We start from the raw sequence: 18,324 nt of genomic DNA, 5'->3' as shown, positions 1-18,324 counted from the left end.
AAGTTAGTAACGTTAAAGTAACGAAACGGTACCAGAAAAATCATTGTTTCGCAATTGTTGAATGACTTTTAAGCAGTTTAAGTTACCGAAATAACAATTTTTTTTTTTCAACGCATCGTTATTACGTTATCGATACGCGCTTTCACCTGATCACTAAAATCCCAGATCTCTGATCCATAAATCGATCACGAGAATTCAACATGTAACAGATACACAACGCATATGTAAATACGTACATAGAAAATTTCATCAGCGTCCCGAATCCCGGAATCCCGGGAGTACGTGCAATTTATTTTCCATAAATTAATTTACATACGTTCGAAAACTTTTCATCAAAACAATATCACACATAGCGTGCTGTACACCGACATGCGGTGAAATTTGTAACATTTTCCGGGTCACGTTTTCCCAACTTGTGTCAAACTCTTTGAATATACCGAACGTATGTGTCGTCTGTGGGTAATTTTTAAAATACGCGTCATAAATACAGAAATTTGAACGTGTATAATCAGAGAACCAGAGAGAGAGAGAGAGAGAGAGAGAAAAAAAAACGAGAGTAAGGGAAAATAGATCACAGACTGCAGTGGGTAAATGTTAATTCCTGGTTAATTGTCGTCACCGATCGGATAACAATTGCAGAACGAATCGTAAAGCGAAGTGGAACGCGACCGGTGAAATCGCCTCTGCTTCTTCTTCGTCGACGTTAAATGCGATCGGATGCGGCAGTTGCAGCCTATGCAGATGTCGCTGCACGCCCGGGAAATCGAACTGCAGGGGTCTAATGTTCCCCAACCGCGTCATTACCGTTATACTCGAACGTGCATGAATATTGGAAAAGTTGCATCTCTCGACTCCGCAACAGCGCAAAATGCAGCGGCCTGGCTTTCCACCCCAGGCTGCATCCGTAGAGCTTTCATACTCGTTTGTCGACTCGATTCATTTGTTTTCAATGCACCATCCACCTTTCAATTCTACATTTCCATAGATTGTTTCACATACCCGCAGCCTTTCTACGAATAGTATCTACCCGGTGTTGAGGTATGGATCGTATTCCGCGGTGTCAAACTTGTAACAATTTAAATAGCACGACTACTACCTAAATAAAAATAAAAGAAGTAGGTGAGGACGCCGAAGAATCAACATCTAATCGGCACTTCGTACTTCACACTTTCAATCCAACGGCACGTTCCAATTTTAAAATCTACATTTTTTTTTTATTTTGTTTTTTTTCTACTAAACAAAGTCTAGTCACATTTTTTCTAAAACTAAAGGCTAAGTAAAAACAAAAAAACTGTTGTTATTTAGAGAAAAGACTAGTCACAAAAATATTGTCGAATGAATTATAGATGAATTAATGATTAAGAATAATTGATATTTACAATCTTATTTATACAAGTTTACACACCTCTGATTTATTCGTTTATTGAACAAAAAGAAAATTTATGCAGGTTACCTAAACAGAAAGAGATTAACGCAAAATTGATAATAGAACGAAATTGACTAATTTACGTCTATAAATAGAATTTTTTCATTGCATTGTGAACCTTGTTTTTTTTTTTTATATATTCGCGATTTTTTCTTTTCCACCTCAAACTAATTATTTCAAACAAAAACAGACCTTTAAAAAAAAAAAAAAAAAAAAAAAAAAAAAAAACAGTCTTTCTCAGCTTTCTTAAACATTCGGGTGCAGACACTTGCAATATTTTTTAATTCTCCTCTTCAATCATCGATCGGCGAGACAAAGTTGAACTTGATTTATCCCAGACTTAACGCAGGGTAATTTTGTTACTCGTATATAAGCGTTGGGTATAAGAAATCGAGCCTTGGTCGGAAAAATAAGAAAGGTTTGAATAGCCGACACAGGGAGCGTTAAATCACAGCGAGTCGAACGCAGGATTTCTGTTCTTTCGGTTGCGTGCTCCGCAATTCGGTTCGTGGCAAAGGTTGGTATACGGGTGAATGTTTCCTCTGTGTCATTGTGTGCGTATATTGGAAACGGCGGTGAACCTCGGGGACGGGGGCGAGTCGATAAAAGAATTACTAACGTCATTCCGAGTGGAAACCCCGCCGTTTCTGGACCCGGGACAATAGCCTAAGGAGAATAATAGTAGTTGAGATAATAATCATGATGCCTGCAAGGTATGAATATATGTATATCACCCTCGAGGGGGAGGGTTGTAGGAGGGGTACGAATTCTCTCTCTCTCTCTCTCTCTCTCTCTCTCTCGAAAGGTGAGAATTACGGCGGAATAAAAGGCGCAGTCCTTCAACCGTTTCGCTTCTCTTCGCACCCTCTTAAAATCCCTTACACGCCAAGCTCACGCGATGTGCTGCAAGCTGCAATGGCCGAACGGTAACGAGAATTTCTAACGTGAGACCGGCGCTCGCGCAATTCTTACACTTTTCCCGCACCCTTATCCGAAGCACGATTTTTATTCAAACTGCACGTCTGTAAGGTCCCGCCCCCGAATGACGAGCGAAGGATCTTTCATATTATTCTACCGATCCAGATGCAACCGCGGATCTCGTGATCTCCGAAGCGCTCGTTTCCGTCTCCTAAGGGGATCGTGAAGCGGCAGCTTGGTTACGGAATATTTCAGTAGATCTCGATACTAAGGATTTCTCGACTCTTACCGATTTTCACGTAACAACGATCGGTATTCAGGCTGCGACAGCTACACGTATGCCCTGGAATATGAAATACTCGCTCGATTTCGCCCGGAATTGATACGAATATCTTGTTGATCTCGGTTAGTCTTACGTACGTACATTTACATCTCAGTGAACTGTTGAATTTGTTTGAAAAACAGAAGAAAAATTTTATCCGAGGAATTTTCGAAGCGGGCAAATAAGTGAATTTTTATACCTTGTGAATTCGAAACTCGGAAAGTCCTAAAGTCACGTAGGTATATCAATTTTCGGGGAAACCCGTTTTCTGTCTTATATACCTACCTGTACCTTTGTTTCCTTTCTTCCCCTCTCTTTACTTTATTACGCGAGGCAATTTCACGAGGTATTCTCTTATGCGATATCTTATAACAGCGTGATGTACGCAGTACAAGCGTATACGGATAATGTACATAATATACACGAACGCATTATATTATATAACGGTATAAAACGCACGAGTGCCTAAAAGTATTTTATTTCGAATGAATATCGCAAGACTGTGAAATTTCCTTTTTATACAATACACAGCCTGCAGGATATACAGAGAGAGAGAGATAGAGAGAGAGACGCGAGTGGCTGGCGTTGCTCATAAATTATTGTTTCATCTTAGCTGTATGGATATGCATATACTGCACTGAGAAAAGATTGAAATGTTTCAGTAACTAGAAGAATTCAGTAAAACAGATATCGTTGATAAAAACTGTTTGAATATTGCTGGAATTACGAAAAACGAGGTACGCGTAACGATTTTGCGCTATCGTGGATCCTTTTTCGGTAATCGCAACGCAAAATCAATTTCTGCGGTTTACTCTACTTTTTTAGTTAAACGAGGCTTCAACGTCAATTCATCTTTGCACAAGCGTTAAATTTTCGCAACAGTTGCAAGAAAATATAGCAACGGTGATCGTAATGTGAAAAAATAGTAACGGATACTAGACTTTCCGGTAACAGCTGGAAAACCAATTTTCATTTTGTACCTAGAACTATATTTTGTCGATTGTGGTAAAAAGTGAAAATAGTCAAGGACTGAGCGGTAATCGGAACTAAAAATTTCTCTCATTGTGTGATCAGGTAACACAGAAAATTCTTGATCGCATATTTTCCAAATTCTCAGGGGAAACTCGTGTTTTTTTAGAAAACAGTCCAAAACAATTAAGGAAAATGAGAGAGAAAAGAGGAAAATTTCATGGGAGGTATAAGGAAAGGAGTCGCGACCGTCCATCAAAGCGCCAACAACTTTGTCGTGTTGAGCTGCGAGTCCCGCAATGAAACACGTGTATCGCAGCCCGATGAAATCGTCCGAATCGCAGGCTACAGGGCTATAAAGCGTTCGAATACTCCTCGCTTTTCATACCGTTCGCAAGGCCGTTTAGTTCGGTCAGCCATCGTAAACCGAACACTTTTCTACGCGGACCCGCACGAAAGGCGTTCGTCTCCTACACGTTCACCTACGTATACCTGCGACAACGTTGCGATCCGAGTCCTCGTCCCTTTAGATTTTAATGCCCTTTTAGCGGCGCTGACTTAAAAAAAAAAAAAAAAATGGCCGCAAAATGTTTTTACTTTTTTCTTTTTTCTTATTTTCGTTTCTTTTTTTCGTATATACCGAACAAGGGATGAATCGAATTCACCGTCTGAATTGGAAATTGAAAGAAACAGAAAAATTGTTACCTACACAGATCTATTCTTATTCTTAGCCACTCGGCAGAAGATAATGATAAAGATAATATACGGTTTGCAACGTTTTTTTTTTTTTTTCTTTTTACAGGAAATAAACTCGAAAACATTGGAATCGTATTAAAAAGAATAGGGTTCGATTATTCCGATCGGTGTATAATTAAATCGTAACAGGCTCTTCTTAGATCGTTGATACCTTAGCTAATTTTATATGTAACTCAAATTTTTTCACGCGATTTCACCAATAAGCGTACATATTTTTAATGATTTCTTGAACTGTTCATTTTTTTTTTTTTTTTTTTTCATACATTTTTATTCAGACCGCGGGTTCTATTTATCACACTCAAGCAACATTATGACTTTAATTACAGAGTGACAATAAGCGAAAGATCTCAAGCGTCCCTTCAGCGTCCTTTGGAATATTAGAAAAGAGAGTGATTTTTAAAATCCACAAGGGTAGAAAAGCAATTTCGTAAGAGAAGGCGTTCATTCGTTTCGCGACATTTAATAAGAGACGGATGACAAAAATCAGCCAGACATTTCGGCGAGTCGACGGACGTGGCGTTTTTCGTTCGTTTGTTCGCTGCGGGTTCGCGGTCGCGAATTAAGAAAAAAAATAAAAAAAATCATACCTATATTCGGAAAAAAGCGAATTCGGAGCCAATTCTTTCTCTACCTCGGCGTATAAAATTTCACCTCATACCGCGACGCGGGAAAATCGCGAACAAAAGAGCGCGCAAAGCTCGGAATAAAATTTATTCCCTGGATGGATCGCGCATAGCGCATGTATAGGCGGGGGGGGGGGGGGGGGGGGGGGGGTGAAGAGCGACTCGAAACCCCTTTCGGGCTTTGGAAACCCGCGGCGATCTTCGAGCCGGACAAGTCACCGTCCCTTTGTCCGATAAAAATTTAATCTCACGATCGCGGACTTTCGGTCATATCCCGTTATGCCAAAACCCTCGCAAATTACGGAACGTTATAGACCAGCGTCCACCTTTTCCATCTCGCCGTAAGCGAGCGGCCTGCCTGCATTATACCGTGTAAAATAAAACGGCGGATAAAAGCGAGCGATATTCCGACGCGCCGATCTATCCGCGTGCGTAATAAACTCCGCTGGCCGGCTGTTAACGAAGGGTTAAATTCCCGTCGGACCTACCTTTGACGAATTAATTTTCATCACTTTTCAACTCGTCGTTCGCGCTGAAGATTTTCGCGAAAGCACGGCGCCCGGCTTCTTTTCCAAAGTGCATTAGGGCCGTGGCTGCTGTTCTCCAGAAGCGAGTGTTCGGAAAAAGGAGGAAGATGAAGAGAAGGAGGAGGAGGAGGAGTAGGAGGAGGAATTCACGCGAGACTCGGAATTTCCGGCTTTTAACACTTTACCGCAACACACGGCGGTCGCCCATTTAATATCTTGTCCTTACGACAGCTAGCCGCGATGTTCTTTCTCACCGTTTTCAACTCTTACCGCTCAGCGCTCTTTGACCTACTCTCTGTGCCTGTTCTGAACAAGAAAAAAGAAAAAAAAAAAAATGTTTCGGAATCGCCGTAGATGCGCCGTCCCTGTTTTTCTTTTTTACTCTCAGCTCGGCAGCGGTGAGAATCAACTTCTCTTTGCACATTTCAAATTTCAAAAGATTTCTACAAGAAGAAGAATCGCGGATCGCAGGTGATACGAGATAATTCTAATCGGAAGAAAAATACTTAGATTCGTATGTTTGCTGTGATTTTCTTTCCAACCGCGTATTACATTCGTTTTTCTCATTCGCTGTTCGCAAGGATTGAAAATTATACAACAGAGTTCCGCGCATTGTTATAGCTGCTGATTTTATCTTTTTCGTTTAATTTTCATTTCGACCGACATTGCCGGTGTATTTACTTGACTGAAAACCTAATGTACTTGTCAATTTAATAAAAAAATATTCATTATTCTTGTGATTAAATATAACAGTACAACGGATTGAAATACCGTCACCCCGTAAACTGTCGTTTTCTCTTTGACATAAAACACGAATCCACACACAAATATATGCACTCGGAAAAATTTAATTCGAGACAATAGCCGAACCAGTATAAGAGAAGCCGCTGCAAGAGGCGAGAAATGTTGCGGTAATCCACTTTTGTTTCTTTTTTTTTTTTTTTTTTTTTTTTTCATATTTGCGCCCCCGCGACTTCGGGAAAGACAAATTATACGAGAGCAGCAGCCGCAGTTGAAATTGACCGGCGATAAGACGGCGCGGTCCTCGCGATAAATGAAGGGAAAGAGTTTAGTCGGACATGGATACGTGCGCGATTCGGAATAAAACATAGCCGAAAGCTCTCGGCGATCACGCGGCCTTATCTCGAGCTGAAAACCGTCGCGAGGACCAGGCACCTTCGTATTTTATAGCTCGCCTCGCCTCGCATCCCCGCTTGCGAATTTAGCGAGAGTGGCAGCCGGGGACGATGTGTCTCTTCTTGACGCCCCCGAATCCCTCGGGTCGAACCCTTTCCACAAAGGATGTGAGCTAAATCCCCTCATTTATCGTACCTTCCCGCGAGTCGCCGCGTTTTGGGACTCCTTGCGCCTCTCGTCCGGACCCCCATAAACGCGATGCCGCTCATCAACTTCCGGTAGGACTGGCGGTTCGGTTCAATCGACAGCCGAGGAAAGGAGGCCGGAATCGATAATGAAAATTATAAAACAACGCGTGGACTTGAAAAGGCTGATTGGGTGAAATCGATTGTTTGATTCAATGCATCTCAAAAAAAAAATCTTTCGTGTGGATTGAAAAATTCGATCGTCGCGTATTTTAATTGAATAATTATCCCGACTAGATCGTGCGATGCATCATTTTATACAGAAGTTACATTCACTCAAGCATTTGTCAAATTTCAGTAAATTTTCGTTTTTATTTTGCAGGTAAACAGATGTTAATCTGCATAGAATAATTTTAACTGTAGCGAAATGATGCACAAACGATGTTTTGATGGCGGTAAATCGGTGGAATTTTTTAACGTTATTGCGAATATGGTTGACTACTCATTATTTGCCGATCTTGATGGAATTGAAATTTTTCAAAGATTGGAGAGTTTCACTCAACTAGTGAAAAATCGTAATTACGATTCATTGAAATTGAAAATGCTGAAAAACGATGCTACTGGGAAAAACTTTGAATAGCGAATGGCCAGTAGTGAAAAATTTACTCTGGAAAAATCCTGAAATACGGGTCTCTGAATATGTCAATGAATCGAATATTTCATTTCCAGTTGCAGATTCGCTGATTTCGCTTTGAAGCAACTGATGGATTTTATGTGGATTTTATCATCCGGCCAATAGATGCTTAATTACGATTAATGACCCTGCATGCAACTTCCCATATCTGATTTTGGTCTACTCTTACATGGTTTCATCGAACGATAATAAACTTTAAAATCATACGGCAAACCCCAAAAACCGTGCTCGTTTGTACGCGAGAAATATATTTATTTCCCTTTCCGGAATTCATTGGATCGACAAATTACTTGATTACGAAAATGCGAAGCCAGGATTGAGGGAAGAAATAGCGATGAACCTTTGATCCGGAATCGAGTGTAAGAAACGGTGATACGCTAACGAGGACAGTGATCAAAGCCGCGGGACCTGCAGATGCTTCGCAGTCTTATCTGGAAGTCGGCGCGTCGAGTATCGCGACTACGAGGTGCGAAAATCCGGGTGAATAGAGTGGAAATTCTAATCAATCATTGAACGAAACTCGCCCCCGCATCCGCTGTTTGCCTACGTATACCTACACTTACGCTTCACATTGAGTAACGCGGGCCAACTTTTCGATTCAACGTGATCAAAGTTTTGACGCTGCGGCGATCCGAGATAAACTTGTGCCGCGGGTGTGGATCATAGGCTAGATTATATGCGTGCGTCTGCTTCTGTCTGCCAATCTTCCGATACGATTATATTTAGACCGGATCGCACTGGCGGGACCCGAAATTAATCAGCTATGCTGAAAACCTTGTGATTAATTGTATTTCGAATTAAATGTGGATATTTTGATTCAGCCGTAACTTTGTAGAGTATATTCCTGTGTAGTCTTACTACATTTATAATGCTCTGGAACGAGTTGCTTGTGTGTGCTAATTTATTTTCTTGTTTCTCTCGAATATGGTATGCTATATTACTGTATTATTTATACTAAAATTATTCGAGACTCTCTCGTTTGTTGAGTTTTTCGTATATTTATTCATGAGAATTCGTGAACAGGAATTATGTAACTACTTGATGCCACCTAAGGGACACTGTCCCATCGTAATAAATTCCGTTCTATTTTTTTACACTATACAAGGTGGTATTTTTTTTTTTTTTTTTAATCACTCCAGGCGATATCTCGAAAACTAGAAAACATACGGGAAAAAGATTGATTCAAATGTAGAGGATTTCGAAGTGGGTCGATTTGTGAATTGCGCTACTTTCGAGTCTTTGATAAAAAACACATATTTTTACTATGAACGGCTGATCGAGCGTTTGAAGGCTAATTCAAAAATTTTAGTATCTCTTCTAGTTCCCAAGATATTTACCTGGGACGGTTACAAAGACTACCCTGTATATCTATAACATGTTTACAACATTAAGTTGAGGGAATGCCACAGTTAGTCTTTAGCGACCGAGTAAAATTTCATTTAATTTGAGTATAATAATTATCCACGCCTGCGCATCACTAATACAAATACATAAGAAAAAAACAAGTCTCGTCTCACGCAACTGTAATGTTTATACGTTTACTGGTGTTATTTTCGTACGATGTAAAAAAAAATTTCTGACAATTTTATTGGCCTTGTGTCTAGGATGCCGTTTTTCGCAGCTTTTTTGCATCAGTGTTGCGTAAGCACGAGTAATAGTCGAGTTATGTGCAATTTTACTCGGTCGCTTAAGGTACTGACTATAACATTTCCTTAAATTGCGTGAAACTGGACATCATTTTACTCCTCTGACGATAGAACCTTGACGATAAATTTCATTCGTTATCCATGCAGTTTACAAGTTACAGTTTCATGTCCACCGCAACCAAATTTAGAAATTTTCTAGATACGGGTACCCGATGTGCTCTATTAAAAATTTTTTCTCTTGCTTGTTCTAGGTAAGGATCTAAATTTCGCCAGTAACAGCGTGGGTGAGTTGAAAACTTCTAACAAATTTCTAACGATACAAAATAGCAACCTCTCGTTGAACGCGGAATGTCTCGAGCCCAGCATATTATAATCTGTACAGTAATTCGTAGTGCAGAAAAGTAGCTTGAAACCAGTCGTTGCCGAATTTGCGAAATACCTAAAATTGAAGAACTTTTTATCACTAGTTCCGAAGACGCGCGTCCAACGATGCGTTGCACATTCCTTGCTTGAAGTCGATGTTTTTACTGCATGCATTTTAACTCCTTGTTGGAACTAATTCCGCGACTAGAAAAATCCCGGCATACCAATCCCGAGCAGTTCGGGGTAGTTTCGGTACCCTTTTCGAGATTCAAAATGGAGCCCGAAGGGCGATGTCGGGGTGGGTGAAGGGGGAGATAAGGGCGGCAAATTGCCGGCAATCTGGTTGATTAGCCTCCTCGGGAGTAATCCGACGTGATCCGATGCGACTCCCGAAGACAACGACCTGGCACGAAGACGGGGCGGAGATGAGGGTGAGGATGAGGACGAGGTCGAAGACTGCAGGTTCGCCGGTTTCGGACCCAGGAAAACCAAAGTATCACGGGAAACTACTGCACGGAACTTTCTTTCTCGAGCTGGTTGTTATTATACTTCGGTCGCCAAGGGCCGGAGAGATTAGGTCAGGTGGTCGAGAAATGAGGGAGGGAGAAAATTATTTGTTTGAACGTTAGAAAAAGAGAAACAACCGGTTGAAATCCATCCAGTAACAACGTTATTTGCGGCGAAACAACTTCTCCAACAAATTTTAGTAACGCAAACTTACGTAAGATATCGAAAATTTGAGGAAAGCTTTTTTCATTGGAATGTTCCAAATAATTGAACTCTGGAGTTGATTAATTTTCTCCGATCAATACTGTTTCTGAACTGATTCGTACGTCAACTTTATCAACTAACGAAATTCACTGCATAGAAAATACCGCTTTATATAGTTTAGTCATGGCAGAGTCAAGTTTCGGACTTTTGGAGTCTGAGACGACCCTCAGAGTGAATCCTAGAGCAGACTCGAGAAACGAATTGCAAAAGTTCGACTCCCGTTTTAATTTCCGTAAAAAAAAAAAAATAAAAAAACCGGCGGGAGGCGAAATTTCCGCGTGGCCTGCGTGGAGAAATAATAAATTCAGCAATACTATAGATTAATAAACCGCGACCCCGTGATTCGAATTAAAAATATTCTCCCCTTGCGTATAAATTATATTGTATATGCACAACGGTGGAGAGAATAATCGACGGGAAAGAGAGGGGAGTTGAAAAAAGAAGGAAAAGCATGGTGAAAAAAAAAAAAAAACACAGACAAGCAACTTGGGAAAGCTAATTGCAATATAAAATGAGCATTTTTTTACGACCTCGAGTTATTAGGTGAACAGCAGGAGAGTCGCGAGATAACTTGGTAATACAGAGCGAGAGATGAGATGTATATACATGTATATACATATATATATATATGTATGTACGTATAATATTATATTATATGTTAACGCGTATATATTGCTTTTTGGAAAAAATGTTCATATCGCCGTTGGTTATTTACCGAAATTCGGAGATCGCGCGTTATATTGTGTTTTTATTAATAAACGGTAACAATTTGCAACCCTAATTTTAATTTCCTCAACAGGGTGCAAATTTTTTTCATTTCATTTAATTTTTTATTACTTTTTATTTATTTAATTTTTTGTTTTTTTTCTTATTCCTCCTCGGTTCGACTCGGGTTGCCGGGAATTCGGGGTAAAATTGCTTCCGAGAGAAAGCCGCGGGTGTCGACTGTAATATTGCACGTACCTCGTGAAGTTGAGAACACCTGCTTGCCTAGTCTAACGTTTCCTCTAACTCCGAGAATGCTACAGTCATCTCAGCTTACGCAGTACCGAGAAAGTATCCGGTGACTATTACAGAGCTAAACTAGCCTGCAGGGGAAAACGAGAAATACTCGTGCGATGCAGACAATTCGCAGACGCGAGAAACGTAATCCGTTCGTTACTGACTTAACGACGAGGAGAAACGATTCACGGGGGAGGGATATTTAGAATAACACTGGGAGACTCGCGGAGCGCGAAAGCTTGACGAGAAGAATGACGAAGATCAAAACTAACGGTTCGTTCGTCTGCGACACCTGTTTCTAAAGAGAACTATCGCGTACACACACATATATATATATATATACCTAATAAGCAAACAACGTCCCGCAGAAGCTTCAAGTTTTAAGCTTTAAGTACCTCTGTGTACGTTATATTCCGTTATCCATATTACGAATATACAACGCTTGGGTACCTGCGCATATAACTCTCCTTGGGAAAAGCAATGCATTTAAATCATTTCATAATGGGGGCTGCTTTTCCAATTTACATTGGAAAAAGCTAAGGCCTTCTCCGAGGAGACGTGCAGCCAGCTCGTCAGCTCGCTAAAAGCTCGTTGTCCCGGATCAACGCTGCCTCGATTCATAAGTTGAATAACAAACCCCTCCCCGTGTTTCCACACCCCCCCCCCCCCCCCCCTTTTAAACCCTGTCCATCCTTCCATTCAAACGGCGAACGTAAGCGACCCTTGTTTCGAATGCAAGCGCGCATCCGTTCTTTGTCTTCGTACCGCCGCGTCGAGCGTGTGCAAGCGCAGGGTGTTTTCTTCTTTCTGAAGAGAGCTTTGGAAAGCGAAGGAGAAGTTTTACTCTTGCTTTTTCCTCTCGCGATACTCGCTGCTGCAGTTTTTACCATTTTTTCTTTCCCTCTTATTCTACTTTTCGATTCTACTTTCTTTTTCTTTTCTTTTTTTTTTCTACGCCTACACGAGGAGTGCGTGCTTTTCTCCTCACAGCTATTCTTCTTTGTTCTATCGCGCCGAGCAATATTAGCGAATTCGTGTTTTCCGCTGCAGGGAAAGAGAAAAAGAGGGAAAAAGTACGAGTAAATGTATCTATACGTCCATCAAACAGACTCACAATCAGTCGAATTTTGTCGTTGATACGGAATTCCCCTTTTTCCGCAGGATCAAATGCCGTGTTGGAAAATTTCATTCGTTACAGTAACTAGAAAAGGCAAGTATCGTTAGAAAAAACTGTTTGAATATTGTTGGAATTACGGAAAACGAGGTACGCCTAACCACTTTGCGCTATCGTCGATCTTGTTTTGGTAATTGCAACGCAAAATCAGTTTCTTAGGTTTACTCTACTTTTTTAGTTAAACAAGCCTTCAACGTCAATTTATCGTTGCACGAGCATTAAATTTTCGCAACAGCGATCGTAACGAGAAAGAATAGTAACGGATACTAGACTTTCCGGTAACAGCTAGAAAACTAATTTTCATTTTGTGCCTAGAACTACATTTTTCGATTGTCAGTGAGAGAACGCTGCAATAGAACCGTGAAACAAAATCGCGGGTTTTTGATAGCCTTTTTTGATTTTTATTCTCGATTATACCTAAAATTGCGAATTTAAGTACAAGCGTCTCCAACACTTGTAGAAAAATTATCCACCTCTCTTGTATTTATCAATGTTCCCCTGAAGGCTGGAACGACGGAAAGAAAAAACGCCGAAACACGCCGGAGAGAGAGAGATATGATAATTCGTTTTCATTGTTGAATAAAACGGCCTAACAAAAGGGGTTTTTTACACATATAAGTGCGACCGATCTCTCTACCTCATTGTCAAAGGTCAAATTCACCGAGATTCCCACATCCCGAGATCGCGCGAGTCGACGTTGTTCACTGCCTCGCTTTTCAGCTTTGCGTTTTTTCACGAGCTTTTATCCGTTCCATCGGTCGCTTTATACAGTTTTCAATGACACCGGAAACCCGGCGATGGGTCGAATCTTTGCAGGTTTCCTCACCCTTAAATGTATACATATATATATATATATATCACCTGGCGAAAACGAAAATTAATGTTTCGCTTCAATTGCGTTTGAACGAAAGCTCTCGTTCTTTCCTCTTCCTTTCTTTATTTTACTTTTTATGTTTATCTCTTTATTCATTTCTTTTTTTCAAATTAGTTATACAAATTCTACGAGAAACAGGACTACTCACACATCTTTGACAAAGTACCCCGTTCATTATTCAATTCGACCGTAAAGAAAAATTGAAAATCGAGTAAGAGAGGGAAACTCGAAAGGGGAACTCCTCGCCTCGGAAAGAATTGGAACACCCCTTAAGAAAAAGGATAAACGGGAAATAGGCGAAGAAATGAAAGGGACCAAAAGGGCGTATAATAAAGTATTTTTCGGATCGCATATAAGCCTCGCCGAGGTTCGGACTCCCCGGGTTGTTTAAATTGGTTCGCCTCTTGTAAGCCGGGTACATACCTACGTATATACTACGACCGCTTCGACGAACCCCGAAAATTTTCACTTATTTTCCTCTCGGTAAGAAATCCAACTCTACTCCGGACGACGTCATTCCCCGGCAGTCTTATCAAAATAGGTAAGTATGTGGTATCGGTTGGACAGATTCAGGACCTCCTCAGATAAGGCTCCGCAGGTCCCCTAAGTCCGGGATTTCATCCTCGTATATCCCTCACGGCCAGCTCACGCGAACAAACCGGGTGACCTACAGTTTTACGGGTCTGCGGTGTGGTTTGAATGCTCCTTTTCCATTCCCCTTGAACTTTGACCCGTGTTGTGTGAAATCTTTCGGATTGGAGCGTAATTTTACATTCATCGTTCTTTTTTTTTCTTTTTTTTTTTTTTTTGACGAAACACTTGGACGGTCAAGTTCAGTCTCAGATGAACCGAAAGTCTCGTTTATACTTTGTTGGGAGGATTATTTGTTCCTTGTTCGAGCAAGAATAACAAGCAGCTGAAAAGTAATATCGCCCCAGCTTGAAACAGTCTAATAATATAATACTGCTCGAGAAAAATTACACGACTATACGCTTATAATAGTATATATTTGCCACGTGTGGGCGGCCTTTTTCTTATTGTTATTAATGACAGCGCGTACAGCAGGTGATAATAAATTGTCCGGGTTTAGGAAGCGGCGATGATATATCAGTATAGTAAAACCGCGTCAACCATCAACGCCCACAAGACGCACCGTGTGTGCTTATGTGTACACGCACTATATGGTGGTATATACGGATAGATGCGACGCCGCTGAGCCCTTCTCAATCTTCTCATTTCTCTGACAGACCAGCCGCCGAGGGCGAGGACGCCCTTTATTGCAGTGGGAGCGTTTCACCCTTGGAGCGTGGAAAGAAACTTCTCGCTGAAATTAAGGCGCGACTTCTATTTTCTTCTCTTCCTTTTTCCGGGTACCTTTATAGTAGAAAAAACTATGACGACGCGGGTATCAATTATATAGATCCAAATAAGACGGTCAACGCGACGTTCCGCGTTCTACGAATTGACGGAAAGGCGGAAAATTCTGGGGTCCATTTACCCGAAGTGAGCAGGGTTCCTTGTACGGGGGATTTATGACGCCCAAAGGACACGCGTTTTATTGCCGAATCCTTCACGTCAAGGTCCTCGAAGTATGCGGTCCGCCGGCTTTTAAGGTCCTTTAAAACGCGTCGGTCCCAATAAAATTAAAGCACACTTGACGCCGGCGTTCTCGACGTCGTTTTTTTCTACGGACGAGAGCCAGCTGCGGAATCAAACCGAAGATAAAGCTTCTTATACGCGTCTTTTGTTCCCGTCGCAAAATGGCCTCCGTCTTTCGTTGCTGGTAATTTCCTCCCTCCTGCGAACGGCTCGAATTCATCAAAAGACGCACCGAAGCAAGACGGAAAAATATTTTCAAACGCACGGAACAACGTACCGATCGCCACCGGACGTCGTTATGGTTCTCGACTCGTTACCTCGGTTCCGAGGTACGAAGTGAGAGAGAGAGTCCCGTGCATCGTTCGAAAAGCTGAAAAAATTCCACGGAATGAAAGGAAAGTGGCGATCAACGGCTACCGCCGACCATCGAGCCGCGACTTTCCGGGAATTTTAGGGATTTTCAATCCTGTCGCCCGTCCCTTTAAAACCCAGCTCTATTCCGGATCCTTCGCTCTAGTCATGAATAAGGTAGTAAAGATATTTCAGCGATCCCGGCAGCGGACGCTGGATGGACCTCGGTCAAATTCTTCGAACATCCGTTTACGGGGGTGCATAAAGCGCTCTTTTCTAGTCGAGCTTTTTCCCCCGTCAGGTTCCTTGGGAGATGTTCCGATTTTTGGCTCACAGATTTATGCCCGGCCGACTGATCCAGCTTCGGCTTTAAATTGAACGAAGACTCGAGGCCATTCTGCTTGACATCTGCAACGTGGTGGCTCATTTGGTAGGTACTTGGCAAAAGCCGCTTTCGAGCCAGCGATTACGGGATATCAATCTCCCGCGGATCCCGGATCTCCCGAGAGTCCTGTTCCACAATGTTGCCGCAGGAGGAGAATCATCTCCTGCAGCACATGTAACCCTGTTGCGGACTTAACTCGTGCAATTCCGTTCCCGCAAGAGCTTCTGCTGCACTCGGTTTATCCGCTCTTCGAACCTCGCTATCTTCGTATTACTCGCTTTCTTTTTACTCCTAGATTCCATGCGCGGCGCAGTCACCGATGCCTCTCCGTTTCTGAAATTCAGCCCTTCTCCCCGTCTTTTCCCCTTCCATTTCTCCCATTGCTTTTACAACTCGGATCCGGGAATCGTCCCAGACCTACAGAATGACCGAACAAAGTTCCATAGTGTGTATTTGTAAACAGAGTCTGGTCAAATTCTACTCTCTTCCATTGATGAAAAACAATTCTACCGAGTGAGGAGCTTTTTTACAAAAATATCTTAAGCTGATCGCAGATGATAATTCGTTGACTTCGAGCCTACCGAGTAATTTTCATTTGCTTCTAATCATTTTCCAGCACTCCGGGTAATCCCTGGAGCGTTTTGTTTCAATTTCCTGTGATTCCATTCAATCCGGAAATGACTGAAAATCGCCTCGGACACTCGGAAATCATTGCCCGTCGAGATGAACATTGTAAATTGATGGAAGCCACTCGAAATCAATGCGATTGAATTGGAATTCCGCATGCAGTGTTTATATTTCTGAATTTTTCCGCACCCAAAAATCATCTTTCCAAATGTATAATATACATCTACGCATATCTGCAAACGACGATTTCAGCCGGCACATGAATCGCTGGATCTGGGATCGCCTTTCAGACATAACGGCAGTGACTACGTGTCAATTTTTGCCGACATTGTCTATACTTTCCTGTCTTTACATCGCGTCTGTACTGCGCTCTCTTTCCGCTGCAGTGACAAAGGGCAAACTTTCCATTGTTATACATACCTATATACATTTATATACAGACAAGTATGTACTATACATAAGCTACCAAGTTACAGAAGGTTGTATGCCTACGATAGTTTTTGCACGGATGCAAAGATGCCGCTGATGTAGGCGCATTGTTTGTTGATTGATGAGCCACGCGTCAACCTCTGTAACGGGTGAAAAACAAACGCGCAAAAACAAATAAAAAAGAAATTTACAAAAAAAAAAAAAAAAAAAAAACTTCAGACACCGCAACGAGGAAGTTTGAAATTCATTCCCGCGACCATCAGGCTGTGCGAGACTAAATTAGTCGCGACAAATCTCGATCCGAAATTGCTCGATCGCTGCAGCGCGCACTGAATTCTCCCGATATATTACGCGCAGTTTGCAGAGCGATCGATCAATTACACCAAGTGATCACCGATACCGAACTGCCTTTCCCGCATGATGCGGTGTAGCAGCTACATCGATATTGCATATTGCCAGGGAATAACGGCATTTCGGTTTAAAATTGAACCGTGTAAAAATAGAGAGAGGAAGAGACGAGCTTTCATCAAACTCTGTGACCGTGGTTCAACTAGACCGTCGAACTATTCCTCTCTTGTCTCTCGTTCCAGCTGTGTCACGAGTACATTATTAATATATGAAAGTTGAAGAGCTCGTAAAAGTTTACCGATCGATCGATGATCAAGCAAAGGTCGACGCCGTCGCGCGTCAGTCGGATCATGGGAACTTTTCGTAATTACGAAACCGCGTATAATAACGGCGAACGCCCCCGAGGCATTCAAGTTTGGACGATAAAAATTTCCACGAAACTTCAGGAAGTATGTACTTTTACACACACACACACACATATATATATATATATATATATATATACGTATAATGTTTAATAAAATATAATATAATATGCAAGTGCATCGTGGTGGGGTTTTTTCACTGTGGTACTTGAACGAAAAAACGATAGCGAGTTTAAGGAAAAAAAAATTAAAAATCAGCCGCGCATGCGCCAAATAATTCAATCTCATTGGTCGGCGAAATCTTCCCGCAGCGATATTTTTGTCTGCGACGCAGGCGTGCCAACCTACGCAAAATGTGTAAGTTTGAATTTTCAAAGAGCCTAAGCATTAAATTAAAATTCCGACCGTTCTTTGAAGAATCAACTTTCCGACTCAATAACAAATGCTTTCGAAACCTTTCCAAGTTAATACCTCAATTATTTGAGATTCTAACCTCGAAAATTCGTACAAACCACATCGCCGGCAAAAAGAGTTTGAGATTTTCAAGTTTCAAGAGATTGTCCCGTTATATACCGTGTACATGTATTTATTTTCACCTTTTGCAACATGGATGATATTTTTCGCCGACGAAGCAGCAGCAGCAGCAGGTTCGTTCCCGTGATCAGTCAGAACCTCGGAGGGGAAGGGAAGGGAAGGGATGTAATTTCTGGAGCAGAGCTTTATGAAACCACAAAAACCGCGGAAACCATGAAACCAGCCATCGTCAGTCTGCGGGTTCAGGGCGCCGTGTGAACCTAGCCCGTAGTTAAACGGCTGTAGATACAGGGACCGAT

The 18,324-nt window shown here is 41.7% G+C and overlaps 1 protein-coding gene across 8 annotated transcripts in view; it reads left to right on the top strand.

Moving 5' to 3' along the window:
* LOC107220827 (agrin-like) overlaps window positions 1-18,324 on the top strand; it is a 290,468-nt gene that overhangs the window by 153,516 nt on the left and 118,628 nt on the right. For 5 of the 8 annotated variants that reach the window (XM_046738742.1, XM_046738741.1, XM_046738739.1 and 2 more), the window contains one exon: window positions 9,455-9,487. The exons of the other annotated variants lie outside the window; for them this stretch is intronic. In XM_046738742.1, the coding sequence (XP_046594698.1) occupies window positions 9,455-9,487 (33 nt within the window). The remainder of the gene's footprint in view (window positions 1-9,454; window positions 9,488-18,324) is intronic. 8 annotated transcript variants of the gene reach the window in all.

The sequence above is a fragment of the Neodiprion lecontei genome, chromosome 4 (assembly GCF_021901455.1).
Source record: "Neodiprion lecontei isolate iyNeoLeco1 chromosome 4, iyNeoLeco1.1, whole genome shotgun sequence".
Lineage (NCBI taxonomy): Eukaryota > Metazoa > Arthropoda > Insecta > Hymenoptera > Diprionidae > Neodiprion > Neodiprion lecontei.
Note: the sequence above shows the minus strand (reverse complement) of the source record. Positions and strands in the feature narration are given on the sequence as shown.